The sequence below is a fragment of the Pithys albifrons genome, chromosome 4, assembly GCF_047495875.1.
Source record: "Pithys albifrons albifrons isolate INPA30051 chromosome 4, PitAlb_v1, whole genome shotgun sequence".
NCBI classification, from domain to species: Eukaryota; Metazoa; Chordata; class Aves; order Passeriformes; family Thamnophilidae; genus Pithys; species Pithys albifrons.
This window is the reverse complement of record NC_092461.1, coordinates 11,620,744-11,648,539: the sequence shown is the minus strand read 5'-3', so window position 1 is coordinate 11,648,539 and position 27,796 is coordinate 11,620,744. Positions and strand designations below refer to the sequence as shown.

General features: G+C 38.3%; 1 protein-coding gene across 1 annotated transcript; it reads right to left on the bottom strand.

The window, feature by feature from the left end:
• Positions 1-15,005: 15,005 nt before the first annotated feature.
• Positions 15,006-27,749, bottom strand: TRIP13 (thyroid hormone receptor interactor 13). The gene is made up of 13 exons (XM_071552986.1): positions 27,333-27,749; positions 25,714-25,879; positions 25,310-25,439; positions 23,993-24,048; positions 22,255-22,345; positions 20,710-20,782; positions 19,723-19,786; positions 19,390-19,476; positions 18,487-18,593; positions 17,293-17,446; positions 16,998-17,110; positions 15,755-15,824; positions 15,006-15,258 (listed from the first exon to the last, which is right to left on the bottom strand). Exons 1-13 carry the CDS (start codon positions 27,422-27,424, stop codon positions 15,163-15,165), a joined length of 1,299 nt encoding a protein of 432 aa, XP_071409087.1. The 5' UTR covers positions 27,425-27,749; the 3' UTR covers positions 15,006-15,162.
• Positions 27,750-27,796: the final 47 nt, after the last annotated feature.

Below are 27,796 nucleotides of genomic sequence, written 5' to 3'. Positions count from 1 at the left end.
TGTTAGTCTGCCTTTAAATTGCTCATTCCTTTCATGTGACAGTGAAAACACAAAATGGTGAGAAACCAACCTAAATACATGAAGAACTACAGGACAACAGTATCATTATGTAAAAGTAAATGCAGTATTTAGGTGATTAAAGTACAAACAATGGTCTCTGCTTTTGTCTTATCATTTTTGATAGTGGCAATTAGTCTTATTTATTAAGCTGAACCAAACCAAATAATTACATAAGAAAATAAGGGAGATGAAGTGGTAGTAATAAACCTAATGACATGGACAAGGTTTACATCTAGTAACAAATGTATATAAATGTGGTTTATCAGATTTTTTTAAAATAATCTAAAGCATTAGGTTCTCAGATAAATGACTTTTACTCACATGAGTGTGCCTAAACAAAGAGGGATGATTCAGGTCTACTCACCTCTAACTTTGCTGCATAACTTTGAAGCCTGGCCTATTGCTAAGAAGCAGCTCCTCATAATATGAATATGGGGAAAAGGGCAGTACTGCCAAGTTCTTCAGCATTCAAGTTGTTCCTTTAATTAAAAATCTTCCCTTTGCTTTGATGCAAAAACGTAACAGGCTGTCAATGCCTTGAGTGAACCAATAGGCATTCATTTCTCTAAACATCAGGCACCTTCACCCTCCCTGTTCCAGGAACTCTATTAAAGATCAGGCCAGGGATTTCAGTCTCTGGGCCATGTCAAATGTATAGTAACTATCTGTGCTCCTCTCTCTGTTACCACCTCCTGGAAATGCTTTGGACCTGTGTTGCAGTTATTTTGCCTCCTGGATGGACTCAGGACCTGCACTGAAGCCTCACCTCCAGCCCTGCCTCTGTTTCTGAGTAGATTCTGTCAGTGGAGCCTGGATCTGAGCAATTACTTTGCCTTGGCTGCAGCTGTCACAGACCTCATTACTGGCACCCTTCTGGTCCAGCTCAAGAGCTGTGGGACCCTGGACAACAAGGTCTCTACCTGAGCTGCCATCACTTCAGCTCCTGGCTCACCTTCCCTTACAAAGCAGTACTCCAAGAAGTCTGTGCTAATCCTTCACAATTCTATCTTCATTAGTGCTAGCTGAAAACGCATCAAAGCATTCAAAAATTGCATATATTAGGATATTTTAGGAAAACGTGTATTTTTGGTGAAATTCTCTCAGAGAAAAACACAGGAATCATTATTTCTTCTTACTCCAAAAATAGTTAAATCAAGATTTGATTTTAGGAAACTCTAAAAGGAAAACATTTTATATTAAGCAATCTTTATGTACCATTTTTTTCTTGAAAATACTAACTTGAGTCCTGAGGCCCAGAATCCTATCTAATCCCTTAAAATGACTGAACAAAATTTACTTCACTTCATGACTATTCTCGAGGTTTAATGTAATGAATATCTGTCAGGGGTTGCCAAACCCAGTAGCCTGAAAGAGGCGAGGCTGCAGAAGAGCCATTTCCTCAGGTCCTGCCTGTAGTGAGGCTGAGTATTTCCCAGGGGCCACAAGGCCACACAGAAAGCAAACACAGCGCTCATAAACACAGAGACCACCATCCTGTTTCTACCAGTGACTGATGAGGGTGGAAGCCCATCCTAAAATGCAGCCCGTCCAGCTGCTGTACCATTGACCCTCTGGTCTTTCAGCTGTCTCACACACAGGGACATAAACGTGTGAGCAGTTCTCTCTGACAGCTGGTCCAGTCCTCTGGCCCTGCCAGAAACCCACCCTCAGCCCTTTTGGCCTCTCCAGTAACTGGTCTGAACCTTCTGCTCACTGCAGTGGCCAACTCACACACCCTCTGGTCTCTCCAGTGTCTATCTCAGACTTAATGGAGCTCAGTTCAGTTCCTGCCACTTCCATCTCCATACACACAAGTCCACACAGACTAGAGAACCCCTTAATGAAGCACATGGTCAGAAAATGAGTTTATTTAGAAGACACTACAGACCTCCACTGACCAGAGAAATGCATGGCCAGAAAAACAGACTGACAAGACATCAATTTACATTTGACCAGTCCCTTTTAACACCTTATCCATTTTCCCATGATAGTTTTTCCCCAAACTGTTGTAATTGCCCCATCTATCTCCACCTTTAGTCTTCCCTTAATCAATTCCAAGATGTTTCTGCCAATAATGAGCCCCACATGGCTGTATGGAGTGACCTCCCCCTCTCTAGACCTTGCAGTCAGCTCAAAGCACATTTTGTAAGGAATGGTTGACAGAAGATTAATTTGCTATCTGCAAGTATCTCTAGACTACAGCAAGCACCCTGAAGAATTGCTCCTAGTTCTCTGAAGATCCCAAATGCTTTCACAAGGTCACCCACTTGTACAGGCAGAGTGGGAAAACTGCTTCCTAGACTCTTGCATCTGTTAGCTCCCTCTGATTTTTGCACTCCTCTAGGTCTGATTCCTGTGCCAACTGAAACTTCACTAATTTTTCCTGATTCCATTAAAATTCCTATCTAACACATCCGCATGAAGCAGGGAAACAGGAGCAGAAAAATGCTTTGAAGGCAGAATATGTTAGAGCAGTGCCTTTGGAGCAAGAGTCAAAGGCTGGAAGTATGAGATCAAGGCTGTTGGTGCATGGCATTCCATGGTTATGCTAGAGATACAGCTTCCTTTGCAGACCACATCTGCTCCAGGGTTCTTGCAACCAACACGTAGTTTGAATGGAGCATAAGCAGGGACTGCAGTCACTCAAATGAAAATATTTGAAGAGTGTGGTTGTGGTTGTCTCAGTTGCAAGTTCATTACATCGTTGAATATAAACCAGACTTAAACAGGTTTAGGAATGTCTACATAGTGGTGTTTAGCCTTATAGTAAAAATAATTTTAACCCACATTTTGTGTGGAATTACCATGAGTGTTTGTCTAGAGTAAGACTTGTTTATCATTCCAATATTTATATGTCCTACATTCTTTGGCCCTCAACACTAACAGGACCTCCTGAGAGGGTTGTAGATGATCTCTACAATATAGAAATTACTGTTGATACTTACTTTCCTCTTTTTTTCTTTTTTTTTCTTCTGCAGTTAAGAAGAATCTTGATAGCTAAACAATTCCTTAGATGTTATGAAACTAGAAAGCCATCCCCTTCAGTAGGTGAAATTTTAGATCTTGAAAATTTACCATTTCTGAACTGAAAAGCAAAATGTGACACAAAAATGTAGAAAATGTGCTTTAACCAAAATCACATGGCACATTCCAAAAACTGAACCTGCAAACAAATTAGTCACTATAATAATAACATAGAAAATGTACCAGTAAATAATTGTTGGAATAATAATATATATTAATTCTTAGTTGGGGGATTTCCAGAGAAATAAAACTAGATGGTTTTTTTGTTTTTTTTTTTTTACACTTGCATCTGATGCTTAAGCTATCAACCAAAGTTGGAGAACTCTTCAGTCTGATTTCCTGTCAGTGGAAGAGTATTCCCCACACATTTACAATATAGGAAGAGGATACTAGGGGCATTGGTGACCCTCATCAGTGAAAGTTACAGGTAGCTCTAGTGACTTCTATCGTGTGCACAGGGTGGCTCTGGGAGAGAGCTTGGCTCCAGTGGCTCCTCATGTTTTTTACCTGTTAAACAGAAAGAGCACACAGACATGTATAAAACATCTGGTTCAGCTCTCAGAAGTAGGTGTTCAGAATCCTGGAAAACTTCTAGTTTCATTAAAATAAGAGGAGAAGCTAAATTAATTTTACAAAACTTTCTTCTAAGTAAATTCTGTGCTGGCAGAGGAATCACTTGCAGGGGATTCATGTACTTTCCACTGAATATTTTTATTCCCTTTTATTTTTGATTAAGGAAAATAATAGCAAAAATATTTGTAGTCTAATGAGCACACATCCTGTAAGCAGGGCCGGTGTCTTGGGAAAAACCAAGCCAGTGCATTGTCTCTGCCTATTGCCCCCCAGAATTGCCTGTCCAGTACCACCATATGGACTTGCAACCCCACTGAAATTTAGGAACACGGGTTGTACTACACCGGTAAGAAAACTGTTAAAAAAAAAAAGTGTGGTATCCCAAAGACTCAAGCAACTGAAGACCCAGAGGAAGATCAGACTCAGGTAGAATGTAAGGACAGGAATTCACAGCCAAGGGCAGCAGATAGTCAAGCCTATGACAGTCAGCACAGATTGCTTTCAATTGCTGTGAAGCCAAAGCCTAGAAATGAGATTTTCCATCAGTGCACATCTGTCCATGGTCTTTCATCTGTTCTCTCACACATCACCCTTCTGTGAGCTCACTTAAACTGGCAAAGGGCTATTCTGTTCATTTCTGCTGTGCAAGCAAGAACATTTGGCTTACTGCATGAGAGTTGAGAGCCAGGGTTAGGAAGAGGAATTTGCATGGATGTACAGCCAGGAGCAGCAAGAGAAGGAAGGAAAGACCATTTGCTTTCTTTATTTTGATCAGTTTTGAACACCATAAGAAGCCCATAATGTTACAAAACTCTTCCCTGACATGAGAAAAAAATGAAAAAAACAACACAAAATGTATTCAAATTTAATCAGAATCTTTCAAGATAGTACTTCACCTTGCACTGTGTAATTACAATTTGAATAAGTATAGTAAAATGAGTAAAGAACTGACAATCATTTCTTCATGTCCAGTAAATCTGCCAATTTTAAAACCCCAATATTTTGAAAGATTTGACTGCTCCCTCTTTCCCAAGTCGCTGTCACAGTGAGCAGTCTATGACAGCAAAAGGAAAGATCTCTGAGAAATCCAACAGGTTACAGCAGATGGTCACGCTCCATTAAGAGCTGTTCTCCCCAGGCTCACTCTGAGGCACAGGAACAGAACAGTGTGTGAGAGTTGCTTGCCTGCAGATAAACAGAAGGTTTCTTTCAGTGCAGCTAATGCCTCACATTTTCTTGATATGAATATTAAGATAATAGGAATTTATGGCTGCTTTGAATAAACACCACATGTGCAGCTGTAGTAAGTATGTCACAAAGCAGAGCACTAAATGTGCAAAAAGTAGAGCAGTTTTAATTCCTTGCTCAGTACAATGTGTCAGCCTCAAATAAATTACATACTGTCACTATACCTATATGTAACATAATACATAATTTATTACAATAATAATATATTCTGTTATGTAATTAAGATAGGCTGACCATATTAGAAAAATATACATATGCATTCACATCTGTGTGTACAGCACATTAATTAAATATTTGTTCTTACAGCTGTTTGTGACCAGAAAAAAACCAAGTCTATGTCTCAGAGTAATTCAATCAATAAAGGCAGTGATAAAATCAAGGTGCTTGAGATCAAACAAAGTGATTCTTATAGATTAGCTCTTCTGTAACTTAATTATTATAGACCATCCAGTTATTCTGTCAGTTTTCAGTGGCCTGATATATTTTCAGGATCTGGATTTTCTGAATTTCTAGGACAAACCTCAATAGGAAAAAAGTATTGTTTCTTAATTTATGAGCAGTCTTTATATTCTAAAGGAATGGGATCACAAAACTACCTGTAATTTTTTGCAAGAAGTGAAAAAATCACTTCCAAACAGTGTGATACTGTTGAATATACTCATTATTATCAATAAATACATCAATTAAACTCATAACAACATGCCTGGACCTTACGGCTGTCCTACTACAGTCATACAAGGATTTAATATATGAAGAAAAATAGCTAAGTGTTAGAGTTAGGTTTCATCTAGAAATAAATAATAGCTAGCTACGGACTTCCTTTGCATAGAGACAGGGAGGGCATTTTAAAGAGCATTTGAAGACATTATATCTTCCTCCTTCCTCTGTCGAGGCTTACCCTGGAGAAAGACTGTAGTCTGCATGACTGAGAAAAAGAAGTTCCATAAAAGCACAAGACTGCAAAATCAAGATATATATGATTTCTTTGACACAAACACTTTTCATTAAGAAATGCAGTCAGAAGAGGACACAGTAGTCAGTCTGCAGCTCAGGTACTACAGAGACAACATGGTAAGGAAGAAGCCTTTTCTCCATGTGGGTTCCATAGAAGAGTGAAATAAAGCTCCCCGGTTTTCCTTCAGGGAGGTGAGTACAGAATGCACCTCCTTATTTCCTACATGGACACAAAGTCTCAGTGTGGTAAAGCCTTGAGCCCATGCCTGTGTGTCCACTGTGTGAAATCTCACCAGTCTGAGCTTTTCCAGGACCAATGTATTTCAGTATTAACTGCAAGAGCCTGTCCCAGGATTGCTCATCTGTATGAGTGAGAGTGAGCAAATGCAGCATTCAGTGGAGCAAACTGCTTAAAAAATTCTTTCTTTGGAGACACTCCATAAGCCATCCAACCTAAGCTGGTCCTACCTTGAGCAAGGGTTTGGACCAGTCGTCATCCAGAAACTCATTCCAGTATGAATTATTGGAAGGGTTTGTAATTCCACAGGAGCTTTTGGAGGGGAGGAGGACTGTGAAGGCCCACTTACACTGCCAGCATGCAGTCCTGAGGTATGAGCATAGACAGCTTCTCAGCAGCAGACCAATACCAAGCCTGCCTTTTACATCTTCAAAGATGCCATTTGGATCAAGAAACTGTCCTTGTAAAGCTCACCCCACAACCATAGAGAGACTGATACTTTCTGGGAAGTATACCTTGCATGTTCAAGATGAGATAAACACAATAACCAGACTGGGATTGTGATAGGCTGGACTGGGGACAGTCATCAGCAGATGGAAGAAGAAGCTGGTGGATGGCATGTGATGTGTGAGCAGGAGGGATTGTCATGGGCAAACTAGGCACATGCCCATGAAGCACAGTGGTCAAGACTGTGGTCCTGACATCACCATATAGACCAGACTTAATGTAGAGCTCAAGTATGAGACAGGTCTCCATGGCTTTTATCAGACTTTGCCCCTTTGCAAAGTGCTCATTTAGCAAAGTTAGTCCTGGGGTGTGCAATTAGTATCTTGAAAGCCTGGGCATTTATGTAAAGGCAACTCAATCTAAACACAATGCTGTTGTTTCTTTTAAACTTGTATGTCCATGCATTCATAATTCTGGTACATATGCTGAAAGACCTTAAGTGCTGGAGGCTGTCTCATGCTGGCTGGCATGAGGGGGCACATCCAAACAGGCTTCACCTGTATGCATGAATAAAAACCCCCAATGAACAGAACACCATTGGTAGGTGTGTGAATAGGACAGTGGCCAGGAAATCGTGCTGTGATTAATTAGTGTCATCCTGACCATGATCTCACTGATTGCTGGGCAGTTTGTCTTCTGACAAGCCTAATGGAGGTGCTATAGTAGACAGGACAAGATTTCTTCTCCATTGCTGCAGCCCTGTCACACAGAACTGTTCTCATAACATCCCATATGTGTTTGAAAGCGTGGGCATTACAGAAATATGAAGGGTGGTCTCAGGGACACCCACAGGAATGCTGCCTCAATACACTTTAGATAAAGCTTAAATTATTCAGAGCTATTTAAGAGTCAATAGCAAGGCCAGGCATAGACTATTACAAACCCAGGAATGATCTGACTCAAGCACATCAGTCATATTTTCTGGTTTTCTTTTTATGAAAATATTATGTTGAACAAAGCTGAAAAAAACAATAATGTAATAAGTCCTGTGCAAATATCCACTGTAAACATACAGTTTTATTTCAGTAACTCAAAAAAAAATCTTTTATTGTAAAATGCAACTTAGTTAACCGGCTCAGTAAATGCTTCTTGAGCACTATGGCTTTCCAGTTAAAAGAAAGAGATGATTAAAAAGAGGAACAGTAACAGAGCCACTATACACACTACATACTATGCTGTTGCAAGGGTTGAATGCAAACTAAAGAAAAATTAGTGAAATTGTCAAAGAACAAAGGTAACAGAAAGAAAAAAAATAGTCTTTATTTGACAAAGTGAATCCCATAGGCAGCTTCACAGAAGTGAAACCTGGATCACCTCCCATTTATGAATCTGACTAATTGCTTTCAGAAGGTTCCAAATCCAGTCAAGGATGTGAAGATTTTACATTAGACAAGAGTCCAAGTATTAAAAGTATTGCAACAGCTGCAAAGCAAGTTTGCAGGCAATCTTATGCTCATGAGAATTCTACTTTGTTTCAAAATGCTGAAACAACACAGAGAAGACCATCTGACCTGGGGTTACCCCATTCACCTGTAAGGGGCAGATGCCACCAGGCAGGGCTTGAAGCTTTAAGTGTACCAGGGTCACCTTAATGGCACTGAGCCACCAGGCATGGGACCTCCACCCACAGCCCGGGATTTGGGCTCAATCCTGCTACTGGCTGGACTTGGGGACCTGAAGCTGCAAGAGGTTTGTTGCATCTGACAGGTTGGGATGGCAGGAATTTCCCCCAAAAGAAAGCCACAAGTTGGCTACCCTCGAGCTTACTCCCCAGAAAAAGAAAGAAAAATTGGTGTCTCTGTAGGGTTTTTTATTTGGTTTGTTTAATTTCTGGGCTTGGTTTTTTTCCTCCTAAGTCAAAGATTTTTGCTCTTGTCTTCTCATGAAGAAAGGTAATGCTCTGATCAAAGCATTAGCAAAGAGTTAATACTTCTAGGACAAGTGTACCAACTCTACTTCTGATTACTCTTTTTTTTGTTTGTTTTTTGATGAGAAGCCTACTCATAGTTAGTGCCTTGAGAAAGGTATAACCCCTGCTGTGGATAATGAAATTCAGATTTCAGCTACAAAAACTTCAGAACAACTGTACCTGCCTCTTAGTTTCCTTGTCAAAGAAGCCATCAGTTGATATGAATCTTTCATTCCATTTAGAGCTGTATTAGAGTCCCCAAAGACTCAGTGGTTTAGCTATATGAAAACTTGACATAATTTACTGTTCCATTTTAGAAGTGTTACTCCACATTGTATTTAATATTCAAACTACAAATAAGAATTGAGTGTTAGAATAATAATTGGAAGCAGGTTAATGCAGAAAAGAGGGCTTCCAGAAAAGCAAATGCTGTTCTAGTTCCCATGGCACCACTCCCAATATTTGTTTTATACTCCTGAGAGAAAAGAGGAAAGCAGAACAAATGTTAAAACTCCCACACAAAATTCTCAAAGTAATATTATTATTCTCCCTAAGACTCCAGCCTTGGTGTCAGATTGCTTTTCCTGTCAAGTTTCCAAATTCTTTTATTGAGAAAACATAATTATAATTATCCAAAGTCGGTGAGTTTTCACTAAAATAGGTTTGCTGCAGACTCTCATTGAAAACCTCGTTGAGCCATTCACCTAATTTGCATGGTATGATTACAATGAGAGAGGCTCATACATAAATATGCTTGTGTAAATGCATTTTTTGCCTGATCATCACCTTCATGGGAAAATTCCGCCTTTGTATCAGTGATCCCAGTAATTATTCATACAAATCATCTCAGTTTTTTTTTCATCAAAGAAATACTCACTTGTGCAGAAGTTTTGTTCTGCACCTTCCAATGATGTCCAACTTCTGATGTATTGGTATATCCTTTCTGTTATCAGTCGTGCTGATTACACTTTGCATAAATCCTTGGGCTGAGCAAGAACCTTCCTAGAATGCTCAAGAAATTAATTTTTTTGTTTGGTTTAGGTTTTTTAATATTTCAATTCAGCTGTGTTTACACCTTTAAGGAGATGCTATCGAAGTTCCTTTCATCATATTTTATTTGTAAATTATGTTTTCAATACTGCAGACCTTGACATTCTCAGAAATTAATTTTTAATCTGGCACCTGAGTGGTGGTACCACATATACTTAAACACTGAAATAAGGTCATACAACTTATCTGGAGTTGTCAGAAGGGATATACAGTGAGGTAATTACAGGAGCAGAAAGCAACAAAACCAACACAAGCAAGTCAATAGTTGGAAAGACACATTTGCTTCTCTGTGCACACATGACAATTCTGTTGTCATTTAGGTAGATTCCATTAGAAACTCCAGCCTTTCCTGGTCTAAGTGGCAGAGAAGCATGCAAAGCACTTCAGATGAAATGCTTTACAGAAGACGTGTTATGTAGATGAAACAGCTGCTTAAAGAAAATCTACTATAAGAAAACTCTTTTAGACAGTCACAGTCTTTGGACCAATACTTTTAAAAACCCAATTTTGGTAACAAACTTTAAGTAGATTAGTAGTCTCCTGCACTCCTGAGCAAAGGACTATACTCAATTACTCTGGATAGATGCTTTTCTGAATTTGAACCTGTCAAAGTTTTTGCAGTGTTCCCAAGTCATCAACTCTTTATTATTTTAAAGCTACTTGTTAAAACTCTATAACCCATTCAAGAGAGTATTTCACAAGATCTGGTTGCCTCTAACAGCACCCTATAAATACCCTATACACAGCTCTTTGCTATCTGAGGAAAATGACTCCACAGGCTGCAACTGAATAGAATATGTCAGCTGAAGACTAAACCAGTATATACTAATATTTTCATTACTGCAGGTGAATTACAGACTAGACAGAGTTTAAAAACAAGATAATTAAAAAAAAAGCCACAATCTGCCTTTCCCCCCACCCCCCAAAAAAAACCCCAACCAACCAAAAAACCCCAAACTCTAGCTTTACACCAATAAATTTATGAAAATATTTGCTAGAATTGCAACCAGTCACAAAAAGTTAAGCAATAGCACACCTTACTAAGCAGCTGAATATTTGATTTCAGTTTCAAAGTCTGTTCTACATTTCAGTCACCTAGAAGAGCTGACAGGATAATCTTAAAGCCTTCAGATCTGGGCCTGCTTTCATAGACAAACTTGGTCCCCTTGACAGCTTTTTTCTAATGGGAAAGATCAGCTGGACATTGCTCCCTGTTTCATGGAATTATGGTAGGTCCCAGCAATAGTATTTATGCAGCAAATGTGTTGAAAATATTCAACTTTAGAATGAGTTTAATTAAAATATTCAAGGATTAAGAGTTCTAAGATGAGTGCCTTCCTTGGGGGCAGAGTGATTTTTGATTGCTTCACACCTGGATTGCTTGGGAGGCTGAGTACCAGCCTAGTATTATTCCTAGAAGACTATCAACTGGAATAAGGCAACTGCCTTATGATTATGGAATTATTTGGTGATCATTCTCTCTAGCAGCAAAAATCCTTAAAGATATTTCCATGATAGCTCACTTATTCCACAGAGTTGGGATTGGAATTCCAGAGCAAACTACTGTACAAATATTTCTACAGTTCGATTAGAGCTTAATTCTGTGCATAACAAAAGAAATCTGGGGGAAATTGAAGCTGGTTGGAAAACAGCATCTCCCCAGTCTAGTTTGCCGCATATTACCAAACTCAATACCAAATCTCTGCTGATTTACAAAAAACTACCTTTAAAATCATCATATTGTTCTGTGTCTGGCCTTGACTCTCCTACCTTGGGTCCTCATCCCTTTCTGAACTGAAAATTATGACTTGTAACACTGCACTGACAGTGAGCCATAAAAGCAGGATCATTTTGAAATGAATTGAGTATTTCTGCAGGTCCAAAGTTTCATACAGTTGCTTAAGCTGTAAGGTGCATTTTAGAAAAATTACTGTCTTTGCATCATTTCCAGTAAATAAGTCAGGTAATAAAAGCCTCTTCTATCTTTTCTACCCAAATTTTTAGAATCATGTGGATCAGAAATGAACAATCTTTGCTGCTTGGAAAAACATTAGTCACAGAACTATCTCATAAAATAAGTCATGCTCAGCTTGGCAAAGGGTCTATATTTGCTTTTTACAAGAAAAAAAATGTTTTTGCTTTTCTATTTCAGGATCATTTGGCAGTTCTAAAATTCCCCACTTCAATGTGCTTATGCTGGAAGTCTTGCATTTAACAGGTTCCATATTTCATCATCTCTGCTTATAGTGACCTAGATCCCAGATATTACTCTAAATATCCACCAGTAGATGAGATGGTTAAAGGAGACTACAAAATACCTGCTGTAGCACAGAGAACTCAATGCTTTTCATCTTGGGATCAAATGCTGCAACAGCTTCCTTGTATTTAGTAAAACACTTTAAATCCTAGAATTTTTTCCTGTAAGGCTAGGTAGAGAATTTCTATGGTGTTACATTATATGACAGCTAATATTACATCTTGAAGAGGGATTTTCACTGCAGCAAAGTAAGTCTTGTTCGTTAGGGATCTTGAAACTTTCAGTCAGCATTCCCATTCTCACAAATTTCTTAAATCTCAAGGACTCATTCTTGCCATCTAGAGGCTTTGGACAGAATTAAAAGAAACAGATTAGAAAATTACTGTTTGTGAGAAAAGATAGGGGGTTTAATTTATGGTTATATTTGAAAAAAAAATAGTTCTGGAATTGCACCTGGAAAAGAGGACTCTTCCCTCCATGTAACCATTAACTGAGCACAGAAATAAAACATGACTATTGTCTGGCCACTGAGACTCCTGTGAAAAGAACAGCTGCGGTTACTGCACTGGAGTGTGGGATAGACTTGCACTTAGGAGAGAGTTACACAGAGGACTCCTCATATCCATTGAGTCCGTTATAGCAGCACTGGAAATCCATAAGACAATCCAAGCAGAGCACATTCTTCATCTGTCTTGTCACAAAAAAAAAAAGGTTAAGTAAGATCCCATGGGGAGTTGATAAGAACATCTGTTTCTGTTACGCAGAAAATGTGCATCCTTCAGAGCTCAGTCATCAAATACAAGACAGAAACAGTTCAGTCTAGAACCTTCCAAGCACCCCTTCCCAGCTGAAGGGCCTAATCCCTAGGCTGCAGTTAGGCTTGCATTTTGCATTGTGTAGTTTCATTTATTTTGTACTCTTGGATATAAAGGAATGAATCTTCAACAAAAGGAACAGAAAATGCTTCCCTACAAAACAAATACAACCTGTTCCAAGGCGATTCTTCAACGATACAAAGTCTTTGGAATTTCAAATTGTGTTGAACTGAAATTCCCAAAGAGAAAAAAAAATTTCAGCATGTCCAGTCTATGCAGAGTATGTACAGCAGTTCTTTCCACACAATGGGAAAACTGGGAGAAATAGGCCTCCCTCACTGAGCAAGTTTCCTTTCTGGAATTACCACCTAAAATAAATCATTCATCACAATTAGTAAACTAGGATTATAAAGATTAAACTATTGCCAGCCATAGCACAAATCCATGTATTAACAAAGTTGCACATACCAAAAATGGACTCTAAACTCTCCTTGACTCACAGAATACTAATGTGTTCTTGTTTGAGTAAAAATACTTATAGTATCTATGAAATGCTAAGCAAATGGAAAACTCTGTGCTCTGTGTCTAGGGAAAATGATGCCATCTCACATTCAGGAAAGAAGAAGGGAGAAAGAGCTGCAGGAACAGCTGGTCTTCAGAGCTTTTATAGTTTTTGTAGCCTTGACATCATCAGTGAGGCTACAGAAAGACCTAACTAGCAGTGCTGCTTTTAAAGGTCTGCTTTCTAAACAGAGGAAATACATTTACCCTCAATGAAACACACACAAGAAGTTGCATTATGTGTAGCCTCTACAGTTCTTCAAGAATCTCAAATCCAAACTGGAAGACAATTCCATGCTTTTGCATTACCAACATCTATGACATGAAGACAGACACAAACTATTATACATCTAGACTGAAAGAATACTCATTTTAAGTCTCAAACTCTATACTTTAAAAGCCAGAAATCCACTATGAACTAGAGTCTGTATAAGATTTTGCTTTTCAGCAGTCTTCCTATACCTGACTTTAATGGAATTTTCTAGCATGTTCCATTATTTCCAAAACAATGATTGTAGGAAAAACAGAGTACACAGTTGCAAATGAATGAATCTGGTACACTCTTCTCCTGCCCTCCTCCCTTCTTTTTTGGGGGGGTGAATAGGGAGTATTATTTAACAAGTTATTTTCGAAAGTAATATAAAGAACAGACTTGGGCTTAACAGAGCTTCTCTTTACATAAGTATAGATGTCATAATAAAAATTTACAAGCACTTGAAGAGTTCTGTGTAATTTTTTAAAGTAGTGCATAGTGTTCAGCAATAAATATAACTTTTATTTTATGGATGTATAGTATAACATTGATTTAAAAGATACAAAGAAGCAACTAAGTGCACTATCATTAAAGTATTTCCAGCCCCAACAGTTAGGAGGCATGCATTAACTGGATATCATCAACTTAAGTCTCACCATTTTACCTCCATTTAAGAAAAAGTATTCTGGAAATTCCCTTAAAATTCATGGAATCACATCATGGTTTGTGTTGGAAGGGACCTTAATCATCATCTAGTTCCAGCTTCCACCACTACCATAGGCATAGATTCCACCCACTAGACCAGGTTCCTCAGGGCCCCATCCAAACCGACCCTGAACACTTCCAGGGATGGGGCATCCACAGCTTCTCTGGACAACCTGTTCCAGTGTCTCACCACCTTCACTGTAAAGCATTTCTTCCTAATACCTAAGCTAAACCTACCCTCTTTCAGTTTAAAATCATTCCTCCTTGTCATATCTCTACGTACCCTTGTAAAAACTTGCCCTCCCTCTTTTTTTATAAAACCAAACCAAACTTCATGCACTTTTAAAGAACCTTTCTTACACACTGTAGTTATACTTCATGGAGAAAACATGGTCCACTCTGGTTCATATCCTTGCAACAACACAAAAAACTCCTTTAGTATTACAAAATACAATTAATGTCTTGATTTTAACTTTTTGAATCTAATATAATCAAAAAAGGCAATAATTGGTATTAAATTTCAAGATAAAGAAAACTCAGTATAAAAGGTCTGGCCTGTCACTGAGCACTTTGAATCCTCCCAGTTTCACTCTTGTTATTTCAGAAGCAATAACAAGTACTGCATTTATGGCAGAAGTATCAGATCCAAAGACTGAATTTCTATTGCTCTTAAAAATATAAAAGAAACCAGAAATATAAATACATGCATGGATAGAAAGTTAGTGATTAAGAAGTAAGGAACAGAAGTCTGCCCATTTTCAGTAACTGCAAAAGGTGGAAACTGCCTTGAAGCAAAAACTTTTTACAATCTTCTTACAGCTATTTGAAATAAAGCTTTCGAAAAATATGTGTAAACTTTCTTAATTGTTTATTAATGAGTATTTTGAAAAACTAGATCAGGCATTCCAGGTTTTTTAAGGTGCTGACAATTAATTTTACAAATGCATAAAAGTTGCACAATTTGTATGAAAAACGTAACAATACAGTCAACTACAAAACAGTAGAGTATCACACACAGTCTTCAAGATTCTTCCTTTCTTCAAATTGTTTGTCTACTGCAAGTGAAAGAGCCTGAAGAAATGTTGTCATTGTAACACTGGGGGACTGAAAAGAAGAGAACGTTTTGTTAGACAAACTACAGCACTAGGCAGACATAATATTTTACATAAAAATCACAGTATTCATATGAGAAATACTTGACTTCCACATGAAAAAATTTTCAAAATGCCACAAAACATAAACTGAAAGTTTATTTTAAACCAACTAGGAAGGCAGAATCAAAATCAAGCTATGCAAAGTCTTAAGTCAATCACTATTACTGAATTATCAGAGAACCAATATCAATGTGCATTAATTTATTAAAAGTAGAATGCTGCTTAACAGGTCAATCCCATATGTCTTCTTCAATCCTATTCTAAATTATGGGCAGCACATCATTGTTTCTGCCCACAAAGCTGCAGAAACAAGTGAAATTTAGATTCAACGTGGGGTTTAGGCCAATCTTTTACCTCAGGCAGGGTTCAAATGTCTTCCTGCCAGCCTCAAACCCAACCCAAAACACAATGAATATAATAAACTAACTTGAATATAATAAACTTACTTGAATATAAAGTGCATGTGCTAGGAAAGGAAGCTTTCTCAGGACTCGGCCACCAAGACCTTCACTTCTTCTGCAGTAAAATAGAGACAAGTGCTGCTTAAATGCTAAGTGTCCACTCTTAAAGGAAGACCTTTCCTTTCTATGTGTTTCTCCACTAAGTTGCTCTAAAAAAAATTCATCTAACAATTCAGCAGGTCACTTGCAGTTCTTTTAGCAGGAGCAGGAAGGGAACGCCAAATTCTGCTTATGGGAGGCTGTAGAATATAGTACAGAAAAGGAAGCAAGGGTACAGATATGGCATAGTCAGAGTTAGCTGCCAATGCTTACATGCCCTTCACATCATTGTGCCATATCTCATCATGAATCTGGAGGAATGTCTACATCAAAAGGGTATGGTTCAAACATAACCACTCTTGGAAGGACTTGAAAATAAATAGTTTTGAAGGTTGGACCTCATGGCTACTCCTTGTCTCCTTCTTCCCACCACTTTCACAGTTTTCTTTACCTCACCTACTTGATAAATTTTTCTTCTCTTCTCCAAACACCACCCTGTGTAAGTAAAATGCAAACATCTATGCCTGAAAAAACTTATTTGCTTTTACTCCAGTCCTCAGTGGTTAGGATTGCATACTTCAGGAATAGAAAGAAAACACACTTCCCTGACTTTAGGAATGTTATTTTATTTTGTTCCATATGGACCAGCACTTGGGAAAAAAACATTGCTTGATATTGTGAATATGATTTTTACTGTTTCAAGAACCTTTATGCTGCAGTGAAAGACTACTTGCTCCACTAGCATACTCAGAAAACCAGAATACTGTCCATTTACACATCGCTCCTTTACCTCTTATTTCTGGCCACTTACATCTCCATGCTAAACACTGATTCAGTAGATTGCAAGGAATTTCAAGACACTTTCTTAGCAGGACTTAAGGCCCATGCTGTTTCTGCTAAACTACATTACAGTTCCCAATATTCACTGAATCCTAAGGCACCTCACTAATCCAGCCAGGAATTCAAATGGCAGGGCAGAAACCAGAAGCAGCACTAAGCCAAGCCAGATCCAAGACTAAGTGTGAGCAAATCATGATTGCTTCCACTTTTTGTCACCTAAAATGTTTTGCCCTACCCCCAACAGAAAAAAATTGGGATGCTTCAGGACTCCAGCTGAAATTCAGTTAATTTTATAAACTGTTCCACATCCCAGTATATATATGAGAAAAGCAGAATTTCAGAATCTTACCTTGAGATTTCTTTTAGTACAAGGCTTAGCCTTGACACATTATTTTCTACGAAGCCTATCATCTCTAGCTCTCTGAGTGTCAGAAGCTGCTGTCGAGGATAAATTATTTGACACTGGAAAGAAGAGTTATACATGTGTCATATGAAAAATAAACACATTCAAAATTAATTTCGACAGTAAGAGTGGAAATACAGAGAAAGAAGGAAATTTGTGTATTTTTGTTACTTAGGAAGTATAGTTAAAATGTCAAATTTATTAAAATAGGACATTTTACAGTCTTACTTTCAAGTATTACCTTCATCAGTTCTTCCAAGCAAGAAAGATATATTCTAAATATCGCTGCAGTAGATGGAGGTCCAATGTATTGCTTTATGTCAGCCCTGTCTACAAAGGCCATGTCAATTTTCTCCGTAATATTCGAAGTAGTCAGGATCACTACATTGGGGTACCTTCAAGACAAAAGCAGATTTTTAGGTCACGTGTTTTATCTCCTTTTTGGACTGGCAAATTGAGACCTCCCTTCTTATGACTCACATAATTTTCTGCAATAGGTAGTCACATCACTCTTGTCAACCAGCAATCACATTAAATGACCTGAAGCTCTTGGCCAGTTACCACCAGCCTATTTCAACGCATAGTCTCTCTTTCAGTTGTTTCTCAGATGTCCATAGTTTCCCTAACCCTATTTTAGAAATTATGTACATTAACTATCTATAACCTACTGACATAGTTTCTGGCACAAAAAAAATATTATGGAAAGAAGATTCGTAAATTTGAAACTTTAATCTACATATTTTGCATTTCAATTCAGTAGAAAGCATAGTTTAACTGGCAATGTGACATACTCTAACAGCAAATGACTTGAGTGAGCTTAAAAGAGAACATCTCCTTTCTCTAGGAAATACTGAAAAAGTGTTCTTAACCACAGCTGGTTTTAGATGAAATCCGTCAACTTTCGTGTGTGAATAAACCACTAATGTTTAATTAGCTGCAAGATAGGGCCAAATACCAGGGCATTCTTCTGCAAAGAGTGCCAAGGATGGGCAGTAAGAAAAGGGAAGTGGTCAGAATAAAAAAAAGCTGATATACAGAACAAAATCCAGCACACAAAGTAAAGCAAGGAACATTAACAATTGCTTCTAAACCATGTTTTGTTCAAGGTTGCTTTAGATTGACATCCAGAAGATGTATACAGTGAACAAATTCTCCATTCAGCTTACTCATGTCTCTCCAAGCAGACATGATGATGATCTGCCCTTTTCCTCTCTCTATCTTTAAGGGAAGTATACAGTCTGTAGATTTGACTGACCACTCAGGTACGTTCAAAATGTTCTACTGGATTACTCCTATTTGTTTTAAAAATTAGCATCATTAACAAAAAATAGTTCACTAACCAATTTGGTTTGGCATTCCAAGTAGGGAAATTGAAATTTAGCAGGAATCCTGAAATTGTCAACTACCTTTTGCTGTTGCAATAGTATGAGTTTACCTTTTAATCTGGTCTATTTGTGTCAGTACAGCATTCACCACACGAATAGCATCGGAAGGCTCTGTGCCTGCCTTGAAGGCACTGCGGGCTGCTGTGAGGCTCTCCACCTATAAAAAACCCCAAACAATCAATCAAAACAACAACAAAAACTCACCAAACACAAAAAAACCCCAAAAGATTGCACATTTGGAGTCCTGACAGCAAACAACCTAGCCAATACACCTTCAGATCCTTGTGCCTGGTATCTAAAACTCCACCTTCAAAATCTTTAATTAAGTAGGATTTTACAGGCAGAAGGAAAGGCATGCCAAGGAAGCAAAGTGTAGTGAGTGAAATTCCTGTTTAGACAGCAGAACAGAGGTTGCTTTTCATTTTAATTAAATTTGGGGGGGTCAAGGGAATGGGACACACCATCAGAATAATGAATACATTGAATTTAGAATAAGCTTCCCCATAGCAATATAAGAAGCTAACAAAGTACACAGTTTCTAAGTTCCTTAGGTATGCAATTCTGAAGAGAAACTAGACAACAAACTGAATGATATTAATGTTTTTAGAACTTTACAACAAATGGAAGAGCACAAATAATACAAATCAAGGCTATTTTGAAGTTTAAAACAATACTCCACTTGTAAACACACAGCAGCAAGAGAAGTTCCACCAAGAAAGGCTTCATTTCTATTTCAGCTGGAATTTGCCTGCTAAATCATACTGTGTTCCTTCCAAATCTCTCAAATCTGCAGCAGTAAAGGCTAAAATTCACTCTTCTGCACTAAGTTATGTAGCTTGTGAAATAGCACAGATGTGCTTTCATTGTTCTTTACAGATGAGCACTATTACAGTTTCTCCCCAACAATTTACTTTAGCTAAATTTTATGCCCAACAATGCTATTGGAGTCATACCTCATCAATCAGTACAAATACAAGAGCGTCTGGGTCATCAACTAACTCTTGAATCTTCTGGAACATCTTGGTTACAAGCTTGCCACTCTAGAAAGACACCATATGTGTATTTTTATTTCCTTATCCCACAACTTTCCAAGGCTTGCCATATTTGAAGATGGAAACACCCATTTTTTTATAAGTAACTTTCTAATATAACTTCTATTTAAGTGTTTGCAAACATATTAATTATTGTAAGTGATCTTTGGTGCACACACTTACAAAACAAGCTCAACACACACAGTGTAATTTCTAAAACACAGTGTTTAGTCAATTAGCTACATCCATACATACCTCAGAAAACCATTTAGAGAAAAGGCTATGACTGTTTATCTCAATCAACTGTCCATACCTATACCTAAAGTATAAAAGAAAAAAGAAGTATCAGAACTATTGTAAATAAAAGTCAGTGATATCATTATCTCCTATAAGTCTCATGCCCTCCTTTTCAATCCTGGTATTCTGTGCATTAGTACTTAGTACTTATTTTTCCAAACATAATACCCATTTCAATTGGCATTTCCAGCAATGTGTCTTACCAGAATTCTTCATATTAAATTGCTATTAGAATTTCTTCATTAGAACAGGTGCTATTTAAACACAGCTTTAGTAACAGTGACCATGCCTCATTCTTCTGTTCATGGAAGATTTTCTTAAGCACAGCAAGAACCCATATAAAAGTATTAAACTTATTCACTTAGCTCTGAAGGGATATCCTTATGACAAAATATCTCAACCACTCAATATACAGCCCATGTTTTTCATACATTCAGCTTGGGCTAGAGTCAGATCATTCCCATTATTTATGTTACATCTCATATTTTATATAAAATTCATTTTTTAAAATAAATTTGCTAAGTTGCTATAAACTTTAAGGCTAATTCTTATTACTTGGCTGATATACAAACTGACCTCTGCAAATTGTGGTATTCAGACAATCCAAGTTCAAAGCAAATTGGTTACAAAATTACTACCTATTAAGAACCAAATACTTAGTGATCCTTTGCCCTTTAATATTTATTGATGAGAGCACAAATTACTGTATCATCACAGGAATTTGTTTCACACATCTGGGCACAAATAATTACACATTTTAAAATGCATTACAATATCCTAACCAGTCTATCAGATTAATTTTTTGGCTAGCCAGGTGCACTATAAAAAAACCAGACACATTAGCACTTGGCATAGGTTACTTGAAATCAAATATTAAATATATTTGGACTAGTGAAAAAGAACAACTATCAAGAGTAAAGTGAAAAATTTCAAAAAAATTATCACCTGTATGACAGTCGAATTGTCAGCTTCTGAGCCAATGCTTTACAGAGAGAAGTTTTCCCTGTTCCAGGAGGGCCTGGTTTGAAATCAGATCCATATGTTACACAGAATCTGCATCAGATTGTTAATAACATGTAACAGCTTTTTAACTACTCTATTTCATCACAGCACTAATTGTAGAATAAAAACACAGCAGACAATGAATGTGTACATCAGAGTATTTCAAGAAAATTGCTTACTCCACAGCAGCCCTAGAGCTGACCTTCCAATTTATGTAATTTTCAGTTATTAGTGTAATTAGTATAACAGTTTGTATGCAGACACTGTTAAGTTAAAACACTCAACAGCCACAGAAGCAAAATGTACCATCCTAGCAGGGCTTATGCTTATCACCATTCTCAATAACCAGTGCTACACTTAAACTTGTATAAACTTGGATACACCTGAAACATTCTCTTCTAACATTAAAAATGGAAACACATCACAACAGTTTGATCAGTTGTCCGCTTTCCCAGAAATTTCTTCCCTAGGGCAACCCACAGCATCTTGAGAAGTGTGCTCTGGGACAAACCTTTTGGATCTGGCTTGACACCCTGGGGAAGAGCCATGCAGACTTTCTCCAAACAGGCAAGTACAAGCACAGTTAAACAGAGTATGAATCTACCAAATGACAACCAAATGACAGCACTTCCACTCAAAGGCAGTACAGCCATTACAGCATAAATGTATTTTGAACTACAACAGTTGTAGATTTCATAAAATTAATTTGTGATCACAATTATATGTTCATTATTAAAATTAAATACATTTATCATAAATACATTGTTAACACTCTTAAAATAAACAAAAACATCCTGCAGCTGCTGAATTGACAGTTATAACTTAAGTTCAATCAACAAATATTTACCCTATTACCTTTTGTATTTTAACACCATTCTTGACAAAATTGCAATTAATCAACAGCAAGCTGCATTTTGCAAGAAAATGGAATTGGTTGATGCTAATCTTGTTTCTGGTATAACATCCACAGAAAACCAGGACTAACTGAAGACTGTGGCTTCACTGCAACAATAGTTAATTAGTGAGAGCACTGCCCTCACACTTGGCAATAGAACACCCATTGTAAACAGCACAACACACAGACTGATTTCCCAGTTTCCTCAAAGTTTTTATAAAGCAATAACTAACAAAATATTTAATACTGTGACAACTAATACATGCCTCCTAATGTTTTCAGTATCTGCATTATTTTTGCTTTTCACATAAAAGAGCTGCAAAATCACTTAAAAATGAAAATTAATCCCCTCCCCAGTTGTCACTGCACTGTAAATTTTAGAATTTAAATTCCTGCAAAATATGGTACACATGAGCATTGACTTCACTTTGATATTACATTACATTACATCTAGACTTGTATTATAGAGAGGATACTTCTCTGCTGCTTTTGTATCATCCAATTTCACTACAACAGCACTGCAATGCAAGTTTTTCCAGAAGGAAAGTGTAAACAGGTGGCCAGTGAATCTACTTAAGAGAGAGAATTTTTACCATGCAGCAAAACAACTCTGTTCCACGAAATCAGGTTGCTGTCAACATTTTTGTCAGAAAATAACAGTGTTGTTGTCACATAATCAAGTAACTAATTGAAGAAGAGAAAAAGAGACACATAAATTAGAGACATAACAGCAAATACAATTACAGATAGAAGCAATCTCCTAGTCGTGTCTATTGTGTACTTGTAACAACAACAACAAAAAGAGCTCATGTCTTTTAGTCATAGGCAAAATGAGTTCTGCAAAGGATGGGAATTAGTTTCTGTCCCATCCTCAAGAACAGGAATAGTATGTACTGGGCACAAATGGAGACCCAGAGCTTTTAAATGAATAAATTAAATGCTTTAAGGAAGGGAAATTATTTTCATTTTCCATTGTCCCACTTACAATGTGTCTATAAAACACAGAGTCAAAGACTCAAACTCCAGGTCCTGTTAAATGTACAGCTATAAATTTGTTCAGTTTGTTTGTACATTGCTTATCCTTGCAAATAAAGGAAATTCCAGGTACTTCCCTGAATCCTTGCTTCTAAAAATACTGCTACTTCCTTTTAGAACTACTTAAGAGTTAGAAAGTACAGAACTGTTTCAAAATGAATTTGAACTTAAGGTATGGATCTATACTGGCTTTTACCTATAGTAACACCTGATACCACATCACCTTCTGTTGCTCTTTCCTGTAATGTGCTTTTGATCCCTATCTGTTAATAGGACAATGCAACAGCACTTCTGCAATATCTCATGCATAAGGCGGGGTAGTTACACAACAGCAAAAACAAATGTACTTAATCCAGGTGTTTTTCAATATTCTATCAGCACTGACTGTACTATTTGGAAAATGCACAGTGACCATTTCAGAGCCTGTAGAACCCAACCATGCCCAGGCAGTTCCATGCTTTAAAGAATGAAGATTCATCACATTTCTTTTTACAGAAGTGGTCATAGTTTCAGTCATTAAAAGCAACCATTTCCTTCTACCAATATACACTCACAGTCAACAGTGATCAGCTTGCTGTTATTCAGTACATCAGCAAGTCTAACTAGATAGTCTTGCCATTTCAGAAATTACTTAGAAAGCAGTTCCACAAATTAAACAAATGTGGATGTGGTAATTGATATTTACCTTATCAATAAAGAAGTACAATCACTGGAATGTTTTGCTTTACCGTATTTGTTTATAAAGACTTGAGTGAGAATACTGGTACCTATGGCATTACAAATAAGCTAATTATTTAATTACTTGTGTCCAAAAATGTCAGTTAGATGGGGTTTTTTTAAGAAGCACAATAAATATCTTGATGAGTGCTGTCATAAGAACAACTGAATTAATTCACTTGTGTTTTATACTCACATCACAATGACTAAACTGCAGATTGTGATATTCTGGTTCTACAAGCTCTGGTATTTATCATCACAACCTTTGAAGACTGCACAGAATCTGCAAGCTAGAAAATGACCCCATGGAACTATTTTGTTTCTTCCAAATGTCTTACCAGCATTCAAGTGGGAGTGCACTCACTCTAGTCCAATCATTCAGTGTGCATTTTACAGTGACACTGCTGGCTGACGTTACTGCCAAGCCAATTAAATGTTTAGCTGCTGCCAGAAACACTCTCCTTCCCTTCTGCCAAGCCGGCACCCACATCTCCATGGATGCAGCAAACTTCAAACAGGCCTCACTTCAGCTCTTACTTCTCCTCAAGAAATCTTTATTGTTATTAATTTTCAACTTACATTTGCTTTTACTTCAGTGTCATATATGAGACTTTCCCAAAGGCCATGGAATTCAGCTGCAAAAGCAATGTATTATACACCTGTTTAGGATAAATCAATCTAGGAACTTGTAATCTATCACCGCAGCACAATAGTATTCAAATTATTCTCAACTAAGCATTAAGAACAGATATACAAGAGCAATTAGAACATCTGGAAAACACCTCATAGGAGTTATTTTTCAAAATGCAAACACTTCTTCCTAATAGACAAATCCAGCAGTTTCCCAAACTGCTCAAATGTGTCAAATAATTGTGACAAGAAATTAATGTTACTTTCTTAACATGAAGGGAAAAATATAATTCTTTCCACCCTCAGTAAGGGATGGACCTACATTTCGTCAAGATAGAGAGCTATGAAAATTTGGGGTGGGAAGAGGGTTTCTATAGCAAATTTTATTATTTAGCTTTGGGGTTTGTTTTTGGTTTGGTTTCTTTTAACATCAAGAGCAAAAAAAGCATGTGGCTGAATAATGCAGGAAAACCTAAAGCTGTCATTTGGGTATCAATCATTCTTAGCAGTTTGTTTCTAACTTTCAGCAAAGAAAAGGAAAAAGGACCAAACAACTATAAACCCCAATAACGTGGGAATAATGTCAATGTATCAGTTTGAATTATTTTTGAAAATAAATGTAATGGATTGCTAGGCACTTCAAAACACAGAAAGAGTAAGAAACACTTCAGGATAACTGTCTCTTTGGGCTTAAGCTCACACACGCCTTCTTCTTCCAGGCACAGAATCCAAATTCCCCAAGCACAAGACAGCAAAAAGCAGGTCGTGCCCTATTGCAAAAGCAAAGCCATATTTTTCTCCTCAGAAAACATTCTGAGGACTCTAAATCGCTTTGTTTGTCTGTTTCAAACACAACAGTGACACTGTCTTGGGGGCTGGAAGCCGGCAGTGGGCTCTGGAAAATGAATATTTAAAGTGATGAGTTTCTTGGGGATCTCCAAGTTAAAATTTTGAATGTAGCTTGTAGGATTAAAATCTTGAATGCCGCTGATTATGACTACACATTTTAGACCACAAGACCAGTTATTTGCACACGTCCATGAGTATCAGAGAAACAAAAGATGTTTTTGGAACTATTGTAGCAGTTTGGTCAGAACCATAAAGAAAAAGGTCCAAATTATATTGGTTCCATAGACAAAGGACAAAGTTCAATAACATATACAAGAAATAACCTTTTAACAGGTAACTCTATAGACACTTTTAGCCTTTGCAAGATTTTCTTTCATTGCAATTGTTCTAGACCTTTCAGAAATATTCCATAGGTACCTGCTGGTAGCACCCACTGGTGGGCTGCAGTGATATCCTCATTCTCTTCTTCCAGGTTCTCAGAGGTTGGTCCTTCTTCATTCAGATGAAAAATATGAAGGGAAAGACTGCTTTTGCTCAAGTCAATAGGCTAGAATGAACATAAAAAGACTTCTAATGCATCATATTTCTCATTCAGAGCTAATTATAAGAAAAGAAAGCTACAGTTCTCAGCCTACTACTTCTGTTTCAGACCTTATTAAGTAGTGTAGGCCCAAAAACTTAGCTGTGTTTTCCCCAGTTATACTAGTCAGCCTAATAAGAGATAGTACACCATTCTATAGACCTTGACTTGTTTATGTCCCTAAACCACCAACAGCCTGCCTGCAACTAGTTCACAGGCATATGAACAGAGCTGCAAATACCTGTCTCTCTTTCAGTTTCAGCTCCGTATCCACAATTGACACAGAGTGCACATTGTTCTTAAGGAAGCCATCATCAAACTCTGTCCACTTGTAATCACCAAACACAATGGTATGTCTGTTCAACAGCTTTAGGACGCTCATCTTGATATCTTCTTTCTTAGCCACACTAAAAAGAAAGAAACACCATTACTTTATGGCATTGAAATATATGAGGAAATATGAACTAGTGTCAAAGTGCTTTATTTCACACCTTAGGTCTTCATGGAGAACAGCTTTCATCTCACACACGCACAGAGAAAAACAACAAAACAACCCAAAACCCCCCACTCAGCCACCCCACAACATTCTGCAGGAAAAAACCCTGTCAAATACAGTCTGTTTACAAAAGCAACAAGTTTGATACCTGTTTCTAATTGTGCATGAAAAGATAAAATCCAAAGCATACTACTTGCCCTGCTTGAGATCGTATCAGGGGACATGGAAGAACACAGCTAGGTTTCAAGAAATGAGTTATTCAATCTGACTGTGTTTCAGCAGAAAAAACAGAAAAACTCATAGCCAAGCTACTAGACTGAATTTGGTAAGCTTAACTTGGAAGCTCCATTATACTTTCAAATCTGAGGACTGCCGATGCCTTAGGATGGGGACATACTATAAGGAGAATTCCAGTGGAAGAGACAAAAAAAAGGAATAGTATTTGAAGATTTCAGAAAGGCTTCAACTTAGTTTTGCAATTTCAGTGATGTATAACCAGTGCAAATACCTTGTTTTTCAAGCCTGACAAAAAGAGGGCAGTGGGTATTTTATAGCATCCAGATAGCCAGACTGGTAAGGTAAGGACTGGATAAATGGACAGCGAGGTGCATGGACTGTCCAGCTCAGAGGGTTGTGATTATTAGTACAGAGATCAAGGAGAACTTCCAATAACTCAGGAGGGGAAAGGTTGGGTGATCCTGTTAGCACTGGGACCAACACTGTTTTTACACCCTCATTTACACCCTTGACAATGAGATGGAAAACAATTGCAGCAAGTTTATGGATAACACCAAAGCAGGCAGGTTGTCAGTAGTCTAGAGGGCAGGACTGCTGTTCAGAGGGACCTCTGCAGGTTGGAGATATGGTTTGACAAAAAGCTGTAGAGGTTCAACAAAAGTAAATATGAAATCCTATCTTTCCATCACCTGCTCAGGTAACAGAACAGATCAGAGGCCAAGCTGACCAAAACCAGTTTTGCAGAAAAGGGCCTGGGTTGCTGGTGGACAGATTGGCAATGAGTCAGCAGTGTGCCCCTGCTGCAAATAAGGATAACAATATTTTAGGCTGTGCTACCAAGAGTGCCAATGTTTGGGAAAGTGACCCTTTCCATCTACTGCCTTTGTGGCACCATATCTGGAGCACTGTGTGCAGTTTGGAGCAAGTCCAGAATGTGGCCACGGATGTGGCACAAAGTGAAACAGAGAGAACTGGATTTGTTCAATCTTAGGAAGAGAGTTGCATGTGGAAACTCATGGAAAAGCACAGAGAAGGCAGAGCAGACTCCTGTGGGCTCCTGTGGGTGCACAGCAGGAGCCAAAAGGAAACAGACACAAGTTGCAGCAAGTTACGTTCTGACCAGAGACCTGCTCGACTTCTGATGGACTTCCACATGGATCTGAACGTTGTCACACACGTTTGGGAGTGCCTGCTTCAAATCCCCCGCGGCGTCATCCATCCTTCCCGCTCCTTAGGGGCAAAGCGACACCGAGCAGAGGTGATTTCCAGGGACTGCTACACGCCCAGGCACAGCTAGCACTCTCCCGGTGCCCCGTTCACGCCCACCGCGCCCACCGGGATGGGGATGGACACTTCCCTCCCTCAGGAGACGGCGGCGCCCGGGTGGGCAGGCCGCTCCTTCCCTCGGCGCTGGAGACCAGGAATCACCTCAGGGCAGACACGGGATCGGGCACGGCGCGCTGGGGCGGCGGGAAGGGGCGCGGGCCGGGCCGGGGCCGCGGGTGCGGGCACGGCGGGTTTGTAAAGGGCGCGCTGGGCGGGGCGGGGCGGGATCGGCCCCTCACCCGGATCTTCCTCTCCGGGACCGGGG